This window comes from Aotus nancymaae, unplaced genomic scaffold (genome assembly GCF_030222135.1).
Source record: "Aotus nancymaae isolate 86718 unplaced genomic scaffold, 86718_ANA_hifiasm-v0.15.2.pri h1tg000040l, whole genome shotgun sequence".
Lineage (NCBI taxonomy): Eukaryota > Metazoa > Chordata > Mammalia > Primates > Aotidae > Aotus > Aotus nancymaae.
The window spans coordinates 86,282,737-86,301,340 of NW_026988454.1; the positions used below are offsets into that span (position 1 = coordinate 86,282,737).

Genomic DNA, 18,604 nt, shown 5'->3' on the forward strand with positions numbered 1-18,604 from the left:
TACTTCTAATGAAAAGCATTTAAGTCTAAAAGATTTTTCAATCATTTCTTAAATAGTTTTTTTATATTACAGGCTTATTATAAGCATAAAAGAAATACACACAACTTTTAACATGACTTAAAATGACTTTACTTACAGTCTGTCATCAAAAATTCAACAATTAAACACAGCATATAACAAGAATAATTTTAAACCCATACGTCCTTGTACAGTCAAGAAGACATATAATTTTACCTAGCAATAGTTTTTGATTACATTTTTAACTAAAGGTTTAGAGAAAAAGAAATGAGAAAAGATTTCTAATTTATTGTTTTCAATCCAAGAGACCATCAGTTACTCTGATATATAAGTTAAAACATTTAGGTTACATTATAATAATGCCCCAGAATAAAACTACTGTCATACTATTTATTCAGAACTATAACAGGTTTAATTTACAGTGGCAGAGCCAGTCCCCGCTGTGGAAACCTAATGGTATTAACCACGAAACTTGGCCTAAGAGAGGCCTCTAGTGGTTACAAGTGGTTACTAGCTCCCCTTTCCACCCTAATCCCGCAACTGTTTGAGAATATTCTTGCTCTCATTAGCTTCCTCTCTGTCCCCCTCTGCTCCCTCAAACAGACATAGCCTCAAGCAAAATAGCTACTATTCAGTCACTGATTTATTCACTTAAGTCCATGTAACCAATTTTTAAAATATATATTTTAATTGATAATATGTAAATATTGGAGATTCTCTCAAGACAAATTCTTCAACTTCTCCATAAAATCAATTTAAGCCGGGCGCGGTGGCTCACGCCTGTAATCCCAGCACTTTGGGAGGCCGAGGCGGGTGGATCACGAGGTCAAGAGATCGAGACCATCCTGGTCAACATGGTGAAACCCTGTCTCTACTAAAAATACAAAAAATTAGCTGGGCATGGTGGCCCGTGCCTGTAATCCCAGCTACTCAGGAGGCTGAGGCAGGAGAATTGCCTGAACCCAGGAGGCGGAGGTTGCGGTGAGCCGAGATCGCGCCATTGCACTCCAGCCTGGGTAACAAGAGCGAAACTCCGTCTCAAAAAAAAAAAAAAAAAAAAAAAACAATTTAAAGCTATTCAGTGCAAAACACAGACCCTAAATATTATCTTGCTAGTGTTCGCAACCTTAATAAAAAATGAAATTTATGGTAGTCTAAATCGTACCTATGAAAATTTTTTTTAAAAATTAAAGGTTACCAAGTTAGAATTAAATTTCTAATTTAATCTACGGGTCTTCAGAACATGTTTTGCACCATTCACAAAAACTTAGTGATTAACACCCAGGTGCAAATGCAAAGATTAAACAAAGTAGGTCCTTCATCCAATTACCAAGTTTTGACTCCTTCCCCATTCCTTTTTGCTGAAGACCTCTGCTCCTCAATCCTCTCCATTCCCATACACCCTGCCAGCCTTATAGTGCCTGTCTTGTTATCCAGTGCCCCCAGTGAAGTATTCTGTAGCAAGAATGGAAATTCTGGAGTGAATGGATAGGAGGAAAGAATGCTAAATCTAAGGACACTGAGCCCTTCCTCCCAGCTACAGTCACTGCCTCATTCCACGGCGGAATTACTTGCAGCTCCTTTTCCCTAGGGCCTTGTCCTGTGCCTGTGATAGCCTACCCCTAAAATATCTTGAGGCTAGAGATGCCCAATATGTACCCAGAGAACAACTATTCATTTCTATGGGCACTTCATCTTCTGCTACATAACGTATGTTTAAAAGAGAAAGGAAAGGGAAAGCAGAAGAAAGAGCTGGAAAGAAAAGTGGAGGGAACAGAGATGAAGACCTTTTCCTTATCATTTCCTAATTTTGCTAAAATTAAAAAAAAAAAAGAAAAAAAAAACTTCCCAAGAACTTCTAAAAGGTAGGAGATTACTCTGGGCAGAGAGTGAGGGGGCAGGAGGCCTGGGAGATAGTATCTTGTAACAGGGTGTTTTTGAACAGAGAACCCTTATCCAAAGCAGTGCACAGGGGCTGCAATGGCTACGAAATTCAGCAGGGCAGATCCAGTTTTAAAAGCTGCTACACAAATAGTAACTCCCATCTATTCAGAAAATGTAATTATCCATAAAACTCATTTCTTAGAAAATTAAGCATAGCTGAAGTTTACTGTACAGTCAATTTCACTTTGCCTTTCAAAGTAGAGAAATTGGTCCTATTCTAATGAGAATTCAAATAAATAATTTCTGTATGCCATTATGAAACACAGACAACCATTAAGAAAAATGAAGTGCAAGGTCAAAGTAAAACTTAAAACTTTTAAATAAATATTTCAATTTAGAATAAACTAGTGTATTTATTCATAGAATACTATTCTAAAGTTACTTTTTAAACTTTTGTATGAGCACCAAGAATAAGAAAAAGCCCCAAATTGAAAACATTTTAATATTATAACAGTTTTCATAGCATTGTTTAACTTTCTCTTGCTAATATTTGTAACTTTTCAGCAAGTATTTATTGAGCACTAATCCTATGACAGACATTGTTGCAGGTACTGGGACTTTCTGAACCAAAAGACAAAAATCTCTGCTGTCACAGGACTTGGAAGATCAACAACGTAAATAACAAGATTACATAACATTTTAGCTCATGCTAATCACTACAGAGAAGAGGAAAGAAGAAAAAGATGAAAGGAAGTCTTGGTAGGATTCAATATCAAATAAGCTGGTCAAGGAAGGCCTTAATGGTATTTGAGTAGTGCCTAACAGAATAGCAGAGTGAATAAAGGGGATATCTGGGGAAAAAAACGTTTTCTAAAGGGTGGTGGGATGTGGAATGAGATGGCATCAGGTATATTCTTGTAGGCCACGGTAAGGAATTTGACTTCTTTCTCAATGGGAAATCACTGAGGCCTTTTGAGACTAGAAGGAATATGATATGGCTCAGACTGAAAGTATCAACTCTGCCTATGGCAAAGAATGGTCAGAAGTGCAAGACGGCTTCTGACCATCTTTGTTAGGCAGCTATGGCCAAAACCTAGGTGACAAATGCCAGCGGTCTGGAGCAGGATCAAGCAGTGGTCAGATTCTGGACATATTATGTAGGCAAACCCAGCAGCATATGCTTTGGAATTTAATCTGGGAGGCAGGACACAACAAAAAAAGAGAAATTTAAAAGACTATGTTATAAAGGCAAATTCTTATAAATTTTAATAATTACCACAATTTAATCTTCAGGTAAAGTTTAAACATGTCAGAATTATGTCTGTTTTTTCTTCTTTATAGATGTGAAAATCACCTAGACCTTGTAAATGACTGAGCTTCAATTCTATTTTGCCTTGTTGTTATGCAGTTGATTTTAGATTAAATGACAATAATTCCTGAGAATCTGAGTTTCTCTCAAAGCCTTTCGTTCATTCTCCTGCCAAAAACAAGTTCTTATTTTTGAAGGCAGCTTCTCCGAATTTCTCCTTATTTAAGAAAAATCTTCCTTTCAAGCTTGACCACCTCAAAAGCTATTCGGCCTGGCCACTGCTTTGTTAACAGCACCGCTCCTTTTTAACTCATTTTGAATGTGGTCTGTATGTCAGCAGGAAAGTCCATTAAAGTCCATAACCTTAACCACTGTTCTTACTCCTGGGAAGGCTTGGGAGAGAACAGCTCTGCTTATGAGCTCCTGTTTCACATCAGCATGACAACTGAGCTGAGTGGCCGGGAGAAACTGAAGGAAGGGTGTGGACAGAGCTGCATGATAAAAGGAAACTTCCTGGCTAAGGACACCAAGGCTCTCCCCGAGTCCATAAAAGGGCTCACTACAATGTGAAGAAAGGAAATGAATTAAACGGAAGATGTAGCTTCTTTTTATTTTTTAAAAAACTTTTTGTTGAAGTTTAACATATATGCAAAAAAAAGGTGCACCGAGTGTTCTGCTAAATTTTCAAAAATTTAACCTAAATAATCTGCACTGAGAACAAGAAACTGTCACCAGCAACCCCCTAGCACTGCTCCAATTATTAACCACTCTCATGATTATCACTAGTCTGACATCTAACACCACCAATTAGTTTTGTCTATTTTCGACCTTTATATAAATGAAATCTTTCAGTATGTACTTACTTAAGTCTGGCTTCTTTGTGTTTGTGAGATGAATACACATTATTCCGTTACATTTTTAGTTCATTTATTCTCACTGAACAATATTACATTTACTTATTATTGCTCCATTCTCTAGTTGATGAGTAGTCAGTTTACAGTGTAGGGCTACTAGAAATAATGTTCCCATGAACATTTCTGCGTTTATTTTTTGTATATTTCTTCATATATACACATAAAGAATTAGAATTGCTAGTTTACAGGTTTCAGACAGATACTGCCAAACAATTTTCCAAAATGGTTGTACAAATTTATATTATCAACAATAGTCTATGAGAGTAGACTTGAATTGCTGCTCCACATTCTTGCCAACATTTAGTGCACCTTTTCAAGACTTTTCCCCACATTTCTGTTGGATATTTGTCTTTTCTTTTTGATTGTAAAAGTACTTGATACTTCTGGATGTAAGTTTCCTTGAGTTTCCCCAAATCTGTAGATTATCTATTTACTCTCTTATTGGTGACCTTTTGATGAATAAATTTTCTTAATTCTGATAAAGCACAATGTTATCAGTCTTTTCTTAATGTTAGTGTTTCTCGTTAGTGCAGAAGATCACATGAACATATTCACCTATGCTTTCTCCCAAGAGCGTTATTTTTTTTTCTTTCACAATTAGATCTGCAGCTCAGCTGGAATTGATGTTTGTGTGGTAAGAGTTAATACAATTATTTTTCATAGTACCTAAATGAATCAACATCCTCTATTGGAAAAAAACACCTTTTCCTCTCAAAATTTCAAAGTCACCTTTGTCCTGAATCAGATAACCAGCAGGTCTGTTTCTAGACCCCTATTTTATTACATTGGTCTATCTGTGTATTTTTATACCTATATAATATTGTAATTACTACAGCCCTAATAACACATCTCAACTTTTAATAATTAAGTCTTCCAGTTTTGTTCTTCTTCAAGATTGCTCTGGCTTTTCTTGGCCTTACAATTGACTAACATGCTATATGCTTTAGTTTATGGGTCTTTAATTTTCCTGAATAATATTTTGTGATTTTCTGTGCAAAGTTCTGATGTAAGTATCACTAAATTTTTTCCTAGATAGTCCTAATCTCAAGAGGAAAGTTGTCAAAATTTCACTAGGAATTATAATTTTTGCTGCAGGCATTTTGCAGCTACTCTTTCATCAGAGTAAGATAATAACTTCCATTTCTGGCAGGGCATGATGGCTCACACCTGTAATCCAAGCACTTTGGAGGCCAAGGCGGGCGGATCACCTGCGGTCCGGAGTTCAAGACCAGCCTGACCAACATGGTGAAACCCCGTCTTAAAAAAAAAAAAAAAAAAAAACTTCCATTTCTAGGTTGCTACAAAATTTTAATTATGAATAAATAGTGAATTTTAATAAATACTTCTCTTGCATTATCAAGATAATCAGAGTTTTTCTTTATCTGTTTTCTGTTAATATAAGGAATTACATCAACTGCTTTGTGAATATTTATGAACATTACCTATGTGATCTACATTTATTTTAAAAGTTGTCTACAATTTTCCTTTCTTATACTATCCTAAATAGGTTTGATATTAAGATTATGCTGGCCTTATAAAAAAAAAAATTTGAAAGTTTTCCCTTTGATTCCACTCTCCGTAATGTTGTAACCAAGCGAGCATGAAATCACCACTGAGACAAAGGCTAGACCAAATTACAGGGTCTTAATTGCCGGCGGCCACGGAGGACTCGCATCTCTCTAACCCGTGGCCCCGAAAGGAGGGTGTCAAGACCTTTTACGCCCGGAAACCACCTCTTGGGCGGGGGTGAGGGCGAGGGGCTTCAGACATTCCGAGGGCCAGTGGACTTTGGACATTCCAATTCTTATTAAGTGGTTTACAGAAGTCAAGATAAGCGTTCGTTTATACATTGTCTGGGTAGGGTGGAAATTACAGACCTTAGTTACTTATTACAAGTCGCGGGGGGCCAAGATGGCGTGGGATTGGACTGCTTGCCCATCACGTTAGGGTTACAGAGAGCAGTTTCAACGGAAAGCCAAGGTATGGTAGAGGTATGCAGTTTATGGGCAATTACCATGTCACAGTAAGGGTGTGCATAAGGACTATATTTAGATAATTCACCAATAAAGCCATTTAGGCCTGGGGTTTTCTTTGTATGGAGTTAATAACATTTAATTTTTTAATAGATCATAACTATTTAGATTTTCTAATTTCCCTTGTATCAATGTTGAATGATTTATATTCTTCCAGGAAATTGTCAGCTTTACTCAAAACTTATTTATAAAATCATTCATAACATCCTCTTCATCTTACCACTGTCTGTGGCCTCTTCATCATACAAACAAATATTTGTCATTTGTTTCTGCTCTATTTTTTTCCATTAGTTAAAAGTTTATCAATTACATTAATCTCTTCAAAGATCTAAATTTTTACTTTATTAAATTTCTCTATTCTACAGATTCAACTTCAGTAATTTTTGCTCTTTATTATTTCATTTCTTCTACTTTCTCTAGGTTTGATTTTCTTTCTGGAGATGGAAATTCAGATCATTAATTTTTTTTAATTCTTATTATTTCCTAAATTTATGTATTTACAGCTATAAAGTTTCCTCTGAGCATGGCTTACGCTGGTCCTTGAAATTTTTGATATATTGTATCTTCATTAACATTCAGTTCAGTCTCTTTTATAATTTTTGTTTTAGGTTCTTTTGTAATCCACCATTATTTAGAAGTAAAGTACTTAATTTGTAGGAAGTTGAGGCTTTTCCAGTTGTCCTTTTCTTTCTCTTGATTTCTAACCGAATTCCACTATTGCTACAGAACATACTCTAAATGATTCTAAGTTTTTGGAATTTTTTAAGGTTGTATTTATTGCCCAGCATTTGGCCAATTTCGACAAATGCTACATACTCTATTAAAAAGAATGATTTCTGGAATAGCTTGGTACACAATTAGGACAAGTTTACAAATTGTTTGTTCAGATCTTCTATACACATAACAATATTTTGTCTGCTTGATTAAGCAAGATTTAAGACGAATGTCTTAAAGTCTCCTGCTGTAACTGTGAATGTGTTCATACTTCTTCTGAGTTCTGTGTTTTGTTTAGTTTATTGCTTTTTTTATTTTAAAACTATGTTATTGAGGACAAAATAGGATTATGAGATATCTTAATGGTGGACTGGTCCCTTTGGCATTATGAAATGCCCCTCTTCATTCTAGTAATCCTTTTTGCCTTAATGCTTTATTTGAAATTAGTATATCTACACCAGCTTTCTTTTTCCATCTCTTTATTTTCATCATTTTGATGTCCTTATATTTGAAGTATGCCTTTTTAAGCTACACGTGGTGGCAGTAGTTGTTTTTTCTAATCAAGTCTGAGGATCTTAGACTTTTACTAGGTTTATTTAATCTTTTTGTATTTAATTACTTTTATATTTGGGTATCATCTTGTTATCTGTTATTTATTGACCCACCCACTTTTTTGTACTTATTAATTTTCTTTCTTTTGGATTAACTAAATATTTTTATTAATTTATAGTTCTCTTATTAACTTGCTAGATATGCATTCTTTCATTGTTATTTCAGTTGTTACATCAGCAATTACAATTTGTATCATTGATTATAACCTAATGAGAACATTACAATTCATAACAATCCTAGAAAAACAGAATATGTTAACTCTATGTAAAACCCCTGGCTTTTGTGTTTATTGTCTTACATTTCAATTCCATATATTTAACTTAAACTTCACAGAAAATTATTACGACTTTTTCAGACAATCAATATTGGGCTACAGGTTATGCTCTCCTTCGTATTTTCTTTTATGATCATTTTCCTTCTGCCGAAGGGAGTTCCCTTGCAGTACCTTCTTTTACTGAGACCTGCTAGCAATAAATTCTCTGAATTTCTGTTTACCTTAACTATTTTTATTTCATCTTAATTTTAAAAAGATATTTTCACTGGGTATAGAATTCTAGGCTAGCATAGTCAGAAATTTAAGATGTCATGCCACTGTGTATGTAGGTATGGTTTTCTTTTAACACAATTTTCTTAAAGGTTAACAAAGCTTGTGTAATAATGTTCTGAAACTTTCATGAGAAATTTTTTTAGATATTGTTGCTGATTGATTTTCTCTCTCTTCTTTTTCTGGAATTAAATCGCATATAAGACAGATTTTTTGACCAGATCCCAAATGTGCATTATCATCTTTTCTGACTTGTGCTTCAATTTGAACATTTTCTATTAGCTACCCTTCCAGTTCATTATTGCTGTCATCTACTGAGTCTAATACATCATAAGGCCATCCATTGAGTTCTTATTGTCAGATATATATTTTTTTGATGGCTCCACAGAGTTTACTTGATCCATATACATACATGTACACACACACACACACACACACACACACACACACACACACAATTCTCTAGGATAATTCTCCATCCTCTTGCCTCTTTTGTTCCTTCTTTTCTCTATGTTCCTAAGCATAACAATCAAGATGTCCTTGTTCACTAACTCCAAGAGCTGGATCAGCTGTGTTTCTTTTTCGTTTGTTTCCTCTTTGTTATTGATCAAATACTCCTGTCTCTTCATCTACTTAGTAATTTTTTTATTGAATGCTGGTTTATAGAAGTTCCAGATAATGAGAGGACTGACTCCTTGCTCTGCTGGGCAGATAGAGTAAAGGTACATTAATTCAATAAGAAACTCAGAGGGGTAGAGGCTGTGTTGTGAGTTTGAGATGACCTGCTACATGTGGTTTGACTCTAATTTTAAGACCTAACTCTCCATGGCTTTCAATTGAGAGTATGATTGGTCTTTGTTGCTTCATTATCAAGTGATAGCTTCATTATCCAGATATTTTCTGCTTGCTTTTCACCATTCACAGCTTTAGAATCTGTTAAATATCTTGACAGAAAGGTCAACTATGTGTTTAAATCCCCTCAAATTTCAATTCTGTCACTACAGCCCCACAAAACATGGGTTCTATACACCTGGATTCTATACACCTGGTTGAGACCAAATAGCAAGTGCCACCAAATAAAAAGCAGCGATAGGTCATCAGTGTCAATCTGTCACTCACTTCAGGGCTTTGAACTCTCATAGCTGATTCTCTTAAGCCACTCCACTTCCACACACACACACACATAAACACACACACACACCACACACCCATGGGACAGGGTAGGTCTCTGTCTCTTAAGCATCTCAAACTCAAGAATTTTCTATAGTGCTTTTCAGAAGTCTCCAGCTTAGCTTTTTACTATTAGGTTCAGAATTGAGTGGAAAAACTAGCTGTGGTTTCTAGGCCCATTTAAGTCTCTAATTTTGTAACTCCCTTGAGCAACATTCAAAAACTCTGCTGCTTTCTCCATTCCCGAGCAACTATTTATTTTGGTTTATAACTTCCAAACCATGCATCAAGGATTAAGCAATAAGTATGAATTCCTCAAGTGTCCAAGAGTCATTTTACTGTGCAGTGTGTGTGTGTGTTCAACCATCATTTTTGCCTTTAATATGCTTTCTTTTCTCAATTAGGCACTCCAAAAGATACATACTGGGGTTTAGTTGACACGTAATGAATAAAACTGAGGAAAAAATGAGTCATAAGACAAAACAACTGATAAAACACAACTAATTAAAAGAGATTATAACATAAATTTTGGTTACTATAGAATTCATCAAGATGAATTTTAAAAGCTTCACTCTGGGGGTTAAAAAATTCCTCATTTTCAATATAAATATTTGGTCATCTCTAAATCCTAAGAGGAAAAAGCTAAATATCAAAATTTTCCCTCTTTTGATATATCAAAAGAAAACAGGAGAGATAACATCATCAGCAATGAAGAGAGTCTCAATTAGACCCAACGCAGTCAAGAAGCTGGCTTTCACTGTCACAACTGGAGGGTTGTCAACTGGAAAAATAACATGATGAAAGCATCCCAAAACAAAATAAAATAATGATGCTAATAAGTCAGAAGTCTGATGCATCACTTTCTCATTCAGTAGAGATAGCCTGTCTCCTCTTTCATCTTTCCCAGTAGGATAGAGCCCTAAGGAAAATGTATCTGCATTCTAGGATCAGACAAAGATGTAACCAGTAGATTCAATACAGTGATGCAAAAGCAAACTGATATCGATGTAAATACAAACAATTTCTCCCTTCTTTCTTCCTCAACTTCTCCTCTCTTTGCTTCCACAGTTGCCAACATGGAGTATTAGTATACTTGTGCTTTGCCATAAGCGGCTACAAATCTTTTTTGAATGTTTAAGGTATACACACACACACACACATACACACACACACACACACACACACGTAAATAAAGTTCTAAAAGTGCTTGCCCTGACTATATATGAACACACCCGCACTGCGCCATGACAAAACATCATACCCCCATACAGAAGCACCATCTACACTAAAAATGCAAACCCCAGGATAAATGGGGGATACATGCTGCAAACAAGAAGCCAACTCTGGTTTAACTACAATTTGGAACATTTGGCTATTTGAAAGAAAACCCGGTGTCTGACTTGATTTGACAATGCCTACAATAAGCATTAAATTATTTTCATTTAGCTATGAATAACTCAATCTGAAATAGTGCTCTTAATCACAGCAACTACAAATAGAAGGGCTCAGGATATTGTTGAAACCATTTATAAGCATGTCAAGTGTTTAGATGATGTCAAGTGAGTCTTTAGAAACATCTACTATAAGAAATCTTACATCTTCTACTAAATTATAAAACACTCTTCACCTAAAAAATTTCCAGGCTATACTTTTATAGCAGTAGTATTTGAAGATTATTTTCATATAACTAACCCAAGAAACAGCCTGTTTTATAGCAGTAGTATCTGCAGATTATTTTCACTAACTAACCCAAGAAATAGCCTGCAAAAGCTATGAGAATGCCAAAGCTCTTAAAAGCGGTAAATATAAAATAGCCTAGGTCTTAGGACTATAGCAGTAAATCAAGAAAAAAATAATACATGTCACTGTTACCTAGACAATGACATGTATTATTTTTTACAATTATATATGTAATTGTACATATATCAGTTGGACATGTATCTACTGTAATCTATTAAGACTAGGTACATATAATTTACAATTACATTTAGTTAGCCTTAATTGATCAGACTATTACAAAAAGAGTGCTTTACCTTCTTTATATCAATATAAAAATAGATACTTCTTAAATTATCTTGAAATTGATATGAAAGATATTGGATATAAACAGGTAAATAAGAACTAAACTATATTCTTAAGAGGTTATTGGCTTTGTAAATCTTAATAGTAACAACAAGATCAATGTAATCAGGCCAAAGGTCATGAGACTATTTAGACAGAAACCGTAAATTAGAGCAGCCAGAATCTCCACATAACTCTTAAACTGTAATCCACAGTATTAAGACAATATACAGAGTCATTTTTTTAAAAAAATCCATCCCCATTACTTTTGGAGATAAATGAAAATTCAGCCAAACCATTTCATTTACCTAAATTAAACCTAGATTACTGAACCATAACCAATAAGAAGCCAAAAACACAAGTACCATTGGTATTCTTGATATGCTCCATGACTCACACAACTCAACCCAAGGTGACTGTACAGACTCAGTTTTGTAATATTTTAAACAGAGAAAACCACTGGAGGAAAATAGAAAATTCTACAGTGATTTGTTTCCTTGAGCATGAAGCTGTTTATATAACTTTCTTTCATGCTGCAAATTCAAAAGTTTTACATCACTTGAAAATGCTCATATAGTTCACAATTTCAAAAGAATTATTTGCAAATATACAACATATTTGGCCAAAGGTTTTAGAAAAATGACATTCTATCACCATTACATTCATACCTTACAAACTGTGTCCACATCCCAAGGTATTATAGTCCTCAGATCAATAATTTCACAAGACACTCCAAGCTTTTCTTTTGCCATGGAAGCTACCTCCCGAATTACATGAACCTGAAATAAAGAGAAAATTATGCAGAGAATGACTACAAAGGTTCCAGCCTGAAAAACTAGTTGAATTCTGACATCACTATTAGAGTCTCAGGAATTGATCTGCATAGGGAATTCATAAATTTGTTTTAAATGTCGAATCTCATATTCAGCCAAAATAATAAGTATAGACATCTAAAAAACAGATGGAAAGAGGTGCTTAGAGAAAAAGAGAGAAGTGAGTACCACAGATACTGATTACAAAGATGGCACACAGAAGGTAAACAGTCACATCAGTAGGTAGAAAGCATGTAGAGGGAGAAGAGCAAAAATTACAAACATTTAAGGAAAAAAATGGAGCAAGAGGAGAGGAAGGAAAAAGGAGAGGGAGGGAGGGAAAGAAAGAAAAAAAGGGGATAAAAAGAACAATTAAAGAGCTAGAAAGAAAACCAGGAGACAGTGTATTCCAGAAGCTGAAAAGATTTTACAGGGATAGCAGCCAGTATCACATACCATAGCAGGAATAAGAGCTGAATTTAAACAACTAAATTAGTAATGTTGACAAAAACAGTAAATTAGTGGGAACAGAACTCACAGGTACAAGAATATAATGAAGTTAGGAAATTAAATATAGACAATAGAAAACAGTTGTTCAAGTTCAGTGCTAAAAGGAAGGAGATGTAATGGTATTTACAGTGAGAGGAATTCTTTAAATAGTGAAGAGAGACATACTTTTTAAATAAGAGCAACAAGAAATGGAAAACTGAAGATGCAAGTGAGAGAGAGACTAGCTAATAGATCACAGTCCTGGAGAAGATAAAATGGAATGCAGTCTGAAACAGATTTTGCAGAGGTTGTTATGAAAACCAGACACCTCTTCTTCAAAGACAAAGGGAAGAAGAAAAGAACTAAAAGCAAAAGGAAGAGCAAGCCATGTGAGTTAATACCTAATACACCCTAACTTCCCTACTGAAAAGAGAAGTAAGGTCATGAGCTGAGAGTAACAGAGATGTGGATTAAAAAGTGGACTGAGGCGGGTGGATCACGAGGTCAAGAGATCGAGACCATCCTGGTCAACATGGTGAAACCCCGTCTCTACTAAAGATACAAAAAATTAGCTGGGCATGGTGGCGCGTGCCTGTAGTCCCAGCTAATCGGGAGGCTGAGGCAGGAGAATTGCCTGAACCCAGGAGGCGGAGGTTGCAGTGAGCCGAGATCGAGTCATAGCACTCCAGCCTGGGTAACAAGAGCGAAACTCCGTCTCAAAAAAAAAAAAAAGTGGACTGAAGGACAGCAAAAAGGTTTGCCACATCCACCAAGGGCATTGTCAATGGAATATAACTCACCAAGCAGCACAGTTACCTCACTGATGGAGAGAAACCATGAGGACCATAGCTCTCCACGCCACAAATCAAAAGGAGAGGAGAGCAGGAACTTGTGATATTGAAATCTATTTTTATTATCTTCTTTATATTGTGTTGCCCTTAAGTTCCTAAAATAAGGATTTCTTTTATACAGAAAAAGAAAAATTGACCGTATCTTTAAAAGAAGGAGAGAGAGAAGTGGAAGAAATAGGAGTTTATGGCCAGAGAGAAAGTTGGGAGGTAGAGCAATGTGACAACAAGCCTGGAGGGAAATGAACTGGATCAGTGGAGAGGGTCACTGGAAAAAAGAAAGATATGGAATTCTGAGGCTGGAGCAGTGGATGGGTCCACATGGCCAGCAAAGTAACCATGAGAGATGGCAGGAAATGTGATGAAAAAGATTGTCATTTGCAGGAAAAGTAACGTGGGTATAAATGTACTTCAAAAGAGATGTGTTTTTACTTAATATACTGTTGCAATATATTTATGACCACCACATGCTTACACATTTTAATATAACTACACCTCAGCTTCACTCAGAAATCAGTACCACAGACCTTCAATTATAAGATGAGGAAGTTCTCAGGATCTAATACACAGCACAGTGACTAGAGCAAATAATAGATCTGAAGTGTTCTAACCACCCCCCCCAACCACACACACACACAATAGTAAATATGTGTGTTGATGGATGCATTAATTAATTTGATTATGGTAATCATTTCACAAGGTATACATATATCAAATCATCGCATATATACCTTGAATATATATAATTTTAGTCAATTACACCTCAATAAAGTTGGGGAAAAAAAGAAGTGAGCATCAGTAGCACCAGACTTAATCTGAGATATACAGAAAACATTGCTTTCCATTTTTCATGTATCAGGATTTAAAATGAGAGCTTTCAAGCACAACATAGGTTTTAACAGTTGGAATCAATGCTACTCACCTGAGTGCCCCAGGCAACTAGAGTGACATCACTCCCTTCCTGTATGACTTCGGCCTGGGACAGTGGGATGTTGTACGGTTCTACAGGAACCTGTTCAACTAAATACAGAACAGGAAAAAAATAAACAACGTTATTTTTTTCTGAGGTAAAACTTGTGCATAAAAGAATTTAAGAATCTCATTGTAGCAAAGCTTTATTTATTGTTTCTCTAAATTCTATATTACTTAAAACAGAAATAGCATTTATGATACGGCTCTATGACATTACCACAAAGATGAATAAATGCAATATAAATGTATAAAATATATCAGCTATCTTGGAACAAAAGAAATAAACTTTAGAAACAAACGAAATCTTAATAAAGAATGAACTTGACACTTAATAAAGAATGAAAGAATGTAAGATGTTAATAGGACAAACTGTGTGTGTGGTATCTAAGAACTCTGTACTATGTTCATACTTTTTCTGTAAATCTAAAATTTTTCTTAAAAATTGTTAATACAGGTGATAAAACTTTATTAAATCAAATTAAGTTCTGAGATCAATTTTCTAAAAAGTAGCAAATTTATGGGTTTGAAAAAAAGGGGACAAAATAGTAGGGCCAATTTTTAAAGTACATTGTATTTTTTTCACCTTACATCTATGAACACTTCATCAATCATAGCCACTGACAATACCTTAATTTTCAAAACTGAATACTGTAGACCTTAAAAAGAAAAAATGAATCAGCTCTAGCAAGCCAAAGGAAGCCACTGGTATCTGAGAGAAAACCATTTTATAACTTCTCTGCTCAACCAAGTACATGTAATACAGAGATGACTGAATCTAGGAGAAAATTATAAACTGAATTTCAAAATAAAACTGAATAGGAAGTTGATAACCCAGTTACGCTGAAAAGCCTTCTTGAGTTTTCTGTTTGTTTGTTTGTTTGTTTGTTTGTTTGTTTTGAGACAGGGTCTTACTCTGTGAACCCAGACTGGAGTACAGTGGTGCAATCTGCAACTTCCGCCTCCCAGGCTCAAATGATTCTCCTGCCTCAGCCTCCCAAGTAGGTGGGATTACAGGCACACACCACTACCATCAGGCTAATTTTTATATTTTTAGTAGAGATGGGGTTTCATCATGTTGGCCAGGCTAGTCTTGAACTCCTGATTTCAGATGATCCACCTGCCTCAGCCTCCTGTAAGTGCTAGGATTACAGGCGTGAGTCACTGCGCCCAGCTATTATTTTTTTTATTTTTATTTTTTTGAGACAGAGTTTCACTCTGTTGCCCAGGCTGGAGTTCAGTGGCATGATCTAAGCTCACTGCAACCTCTGCCTCCTGGGTTCAGGTGATTCTCTTGCCTCAACCTTCCGAGGAGCTGGAATTATAGGCATGTGCCACCACACACAGCTAATTTTTGTATTTTTAGTAATGATGGGGTTTCACCATGTTGCTCAGGCTGATCTCGAACTCCTGACCTCAGGTGATCTGCCACCCTCAGCCTCCCAAAGTGCTGGGATTACACAGACATGAGCTACCATGCCTAGCCCTTCTTGAGTTCTTATGTGAAAATACTATCAGTGGAAATACTGCAAAAACCTTTTGTTTCCTTTTGTTCATTTTCTCCATCAACTTTTTTATTATATTGTTTTATATGTGTGTGTATATATATATTATATATATATATATATATATATATATTTTTTTTTTAATTTAAAAAGCACAGAAGAGTAAAATTAAAGTAAAAGCCTTCCTCTGGAAGGGTCCTGGTTAGCTCTTCCAACTCCACCGCCCAGAAGCAACCAATGCTAACAATTTCCTAGGTCTCTGCTGTGGACAGCTCTCATTCCTTCTGACACCCAAGATTCTGAATCTTCTTCCTACAATTAGTAGATCCCCTACCTCAGGAGGCAGGACTCTTGTCCACTACAGAAATGAGTTCCACATGCTTCCCCGCTGAGGTTCCTCTGCAGCCAGGGCACAAAACTTGGGCTCTGCCAATCCAATGCACTTATAGCAGACTCTGAATTGGAAGCTGATGACACAGAAGAGCAGTAACTGTCCAGAATTCATTCTGGAATACTGGTAACAGTGGAGGCAAATCCGGCATCTAGGCTTAGTGGTATCAAAGATTCAGACTGACAGTTGCCAGGGCCTCTTTGCAGAACCAGTTATTTGATGTATTGTTTCTAGATATATGGCCTCTAAACCTGATTCTCAGGGATTCCAAAAATCTGTGAGTTATTTATTATCCTTCAATAAATCTCTTCTGCTTATATTGGAGAGTAGATTTCATCTGCTTGAAAACTAAGATTCATATCTATTCAGATATTTGCCCCATGCTAGTGTACACATAATCTTTTCTTTCTTTTCACAAATAGAATCACATCATACATACTGTTCAGAAGTCTTCTACAATCTGCATTTTTTACTTCATCAATATATCTTGACCATGTTTCCATGTCAGAGTAGTTTTTAAAATCATGTTTATAAGTAAAAACCATTAAATGTAATGATGCTTTATGGGTGATACAGTGGTGAATTTATTCCTTGTTTTTTTTTGTATATTTCCAATCCAGTGACATTTCTATAACCAGTGTCAGAGACAGCTGAATATCCTCTAAATGATTACTATGTTTAAATAAAAAAAGAAAACAGTAAAATCTATAAAATTACTTTTTGAGGTAAATCCCAAAACAGACAATAATTAAGTTAAAAACCTAGAACACTTTGGGAGGCCGAGGCGTGTGGATCACAAGGTCAAGAGATCGAGACCATCCTGGTCAATATGGTGAAACCCCGTCTCTACTAAAAATACAAAAAATTAGCTGGGCATGGTAGCACGCGCCTGTAGTCCCAGCTACTCGGGAGGCTGAGGCAGGAGAATTGCCTGAACCCAGGAGGCGGAGGTTGTGGTGAGCCGAGATCGTGCCATTGCACTCCAGCCTGGGTAACAAGAGTGAAACTCTATCTCAAAAAAAAAAACAAAAAAAAAAACCTAGAACATAAAACAGTATTAGAAAACTTATAGGCATTAAAGCACTTCTTTGAAAGTCTTTGTGTAGCTCCCAAACTATATTGAGTCAGATACTTCCACTGTCTAAATGAGGGGTGGGCTAACTATAGCAGCAAGTTGATTTTTTTGTAAACAGTATTTCATTTGCTCATAACCATGCCATTGATTTACACGGTGTCTGCAGCTGTTTCCATCCTACAACAGCAGAGCTGACTAGTTCCAACAGAGACAACATGGTCTGCAAACCTAAAATATTTACTACCTGTTCTCTTATAGAAAAAGACTGCCAGCCCCAACTGTAAACAATGCTTTCAGAGGTTAATTCTCAACCCATTCATTAATGGCTTAAACCCAGTATTCACTGGATGGATGGATGGATGGATGGATGGATGGATGGATGGATGGACAGATAGACAAATGGATAGATGAATGGACAGGTAGGTGGACAAATAAACAGACAGGGAAACAGACATATACCACTGGGGTAGTATATTCTACTTAGCAAGTCTTAATTGCTAAACCAAAGTGAGGGTCAAGAACAATGCTGATGACATCGGACAAACACACCAAAGATAGCACATAGGCTCTTTGCCATCATCAAGTCTTTCCCCTGGCAGCAAGATCTGAATGCCAATAGACGAGGCTTAAAGCCAGTACACATTCCATCTTACTTGTAAGTGGCCACCATTCAAGAGTCCTGTCCTTCCCGCCTTGTAAATCAGTTGCCAGCTGGTGATTAGCAAATCCTTGGATCACACGACTCTAAGGGCTGGTAGGCCAAAAGAAATGGGTTGGCATCTTGCCCCACTTCGTCAGGTTGCGAGTGAGCAACTAATTGCTCTATTGTCTTAAATAAATTACCCAAAATAATAAGGCCTCATTATTTTAACAATTAGCTAAGGAACAACAAAGCGAACAAAGTTTTATTATTTATTTTAAAAATACCATACTGAGAATAAGACTCAAGAAGAGTGTTATATTAAGAACCAAAAAAAAAAAACTTCTTCTGAGATTTGCTTAAATGGGTAATCCTGAGAACAGGAGAATAAGAATTAATTTTAATATGTCAATTTATTTAAATTTGGCAAATAAGTCACCTGGAGAGCAAACTAGAATTCACAGGTACTTCTTAGTTAAATTTAATTTAAAACATATTTATTCCAGGAAAAGGTTGTTATTTCCAGTTAGCTTTCTTACATTCCTACCCCACAGCTATGTGCTTTCTAAAAGAGAGCAGGTGACAGAAGTTAGAACACGAAATCTTCAGAAACTAA

The 18,604-nt window shown here is 35.9% G+C and overlaps 1 protein-coding gene across 3 annotated transcripts in view; it reads right to left on the bottom strand.

Moving 5' to 3' along the window:
- Positions 1-18,604, bottom strand: part of BCKDHB (branched chain keto acid dehydrogenase E1 subunit beta) — a 230,650-nt gene that overhangs the window by 127,910 nt on the left and 84,136 nt on the right. For all 3 annotated transcript variants that reach the window (XR_010336695.1, XM_012471787.3, XM_064360897.1), the window contains 2 exons: positions 14,331-14,428; positions 11,928-12,038 (listed from right to left, as the gene is read on the bottom strand). Coding sequence is in view for 2 of the 3 variants with exons in the window: in XM_012471787.3 (XP_012327210.1) it covers positions 11,928-12,038; positions 14,331-14,428 (209 nt within the window). In the remaining variant the exon portion in view is untranslated. The remainder of the gene's footprint in view (positions 1-11,927; positions 12,039-14,330; positions 14,429-18,604) is intronic.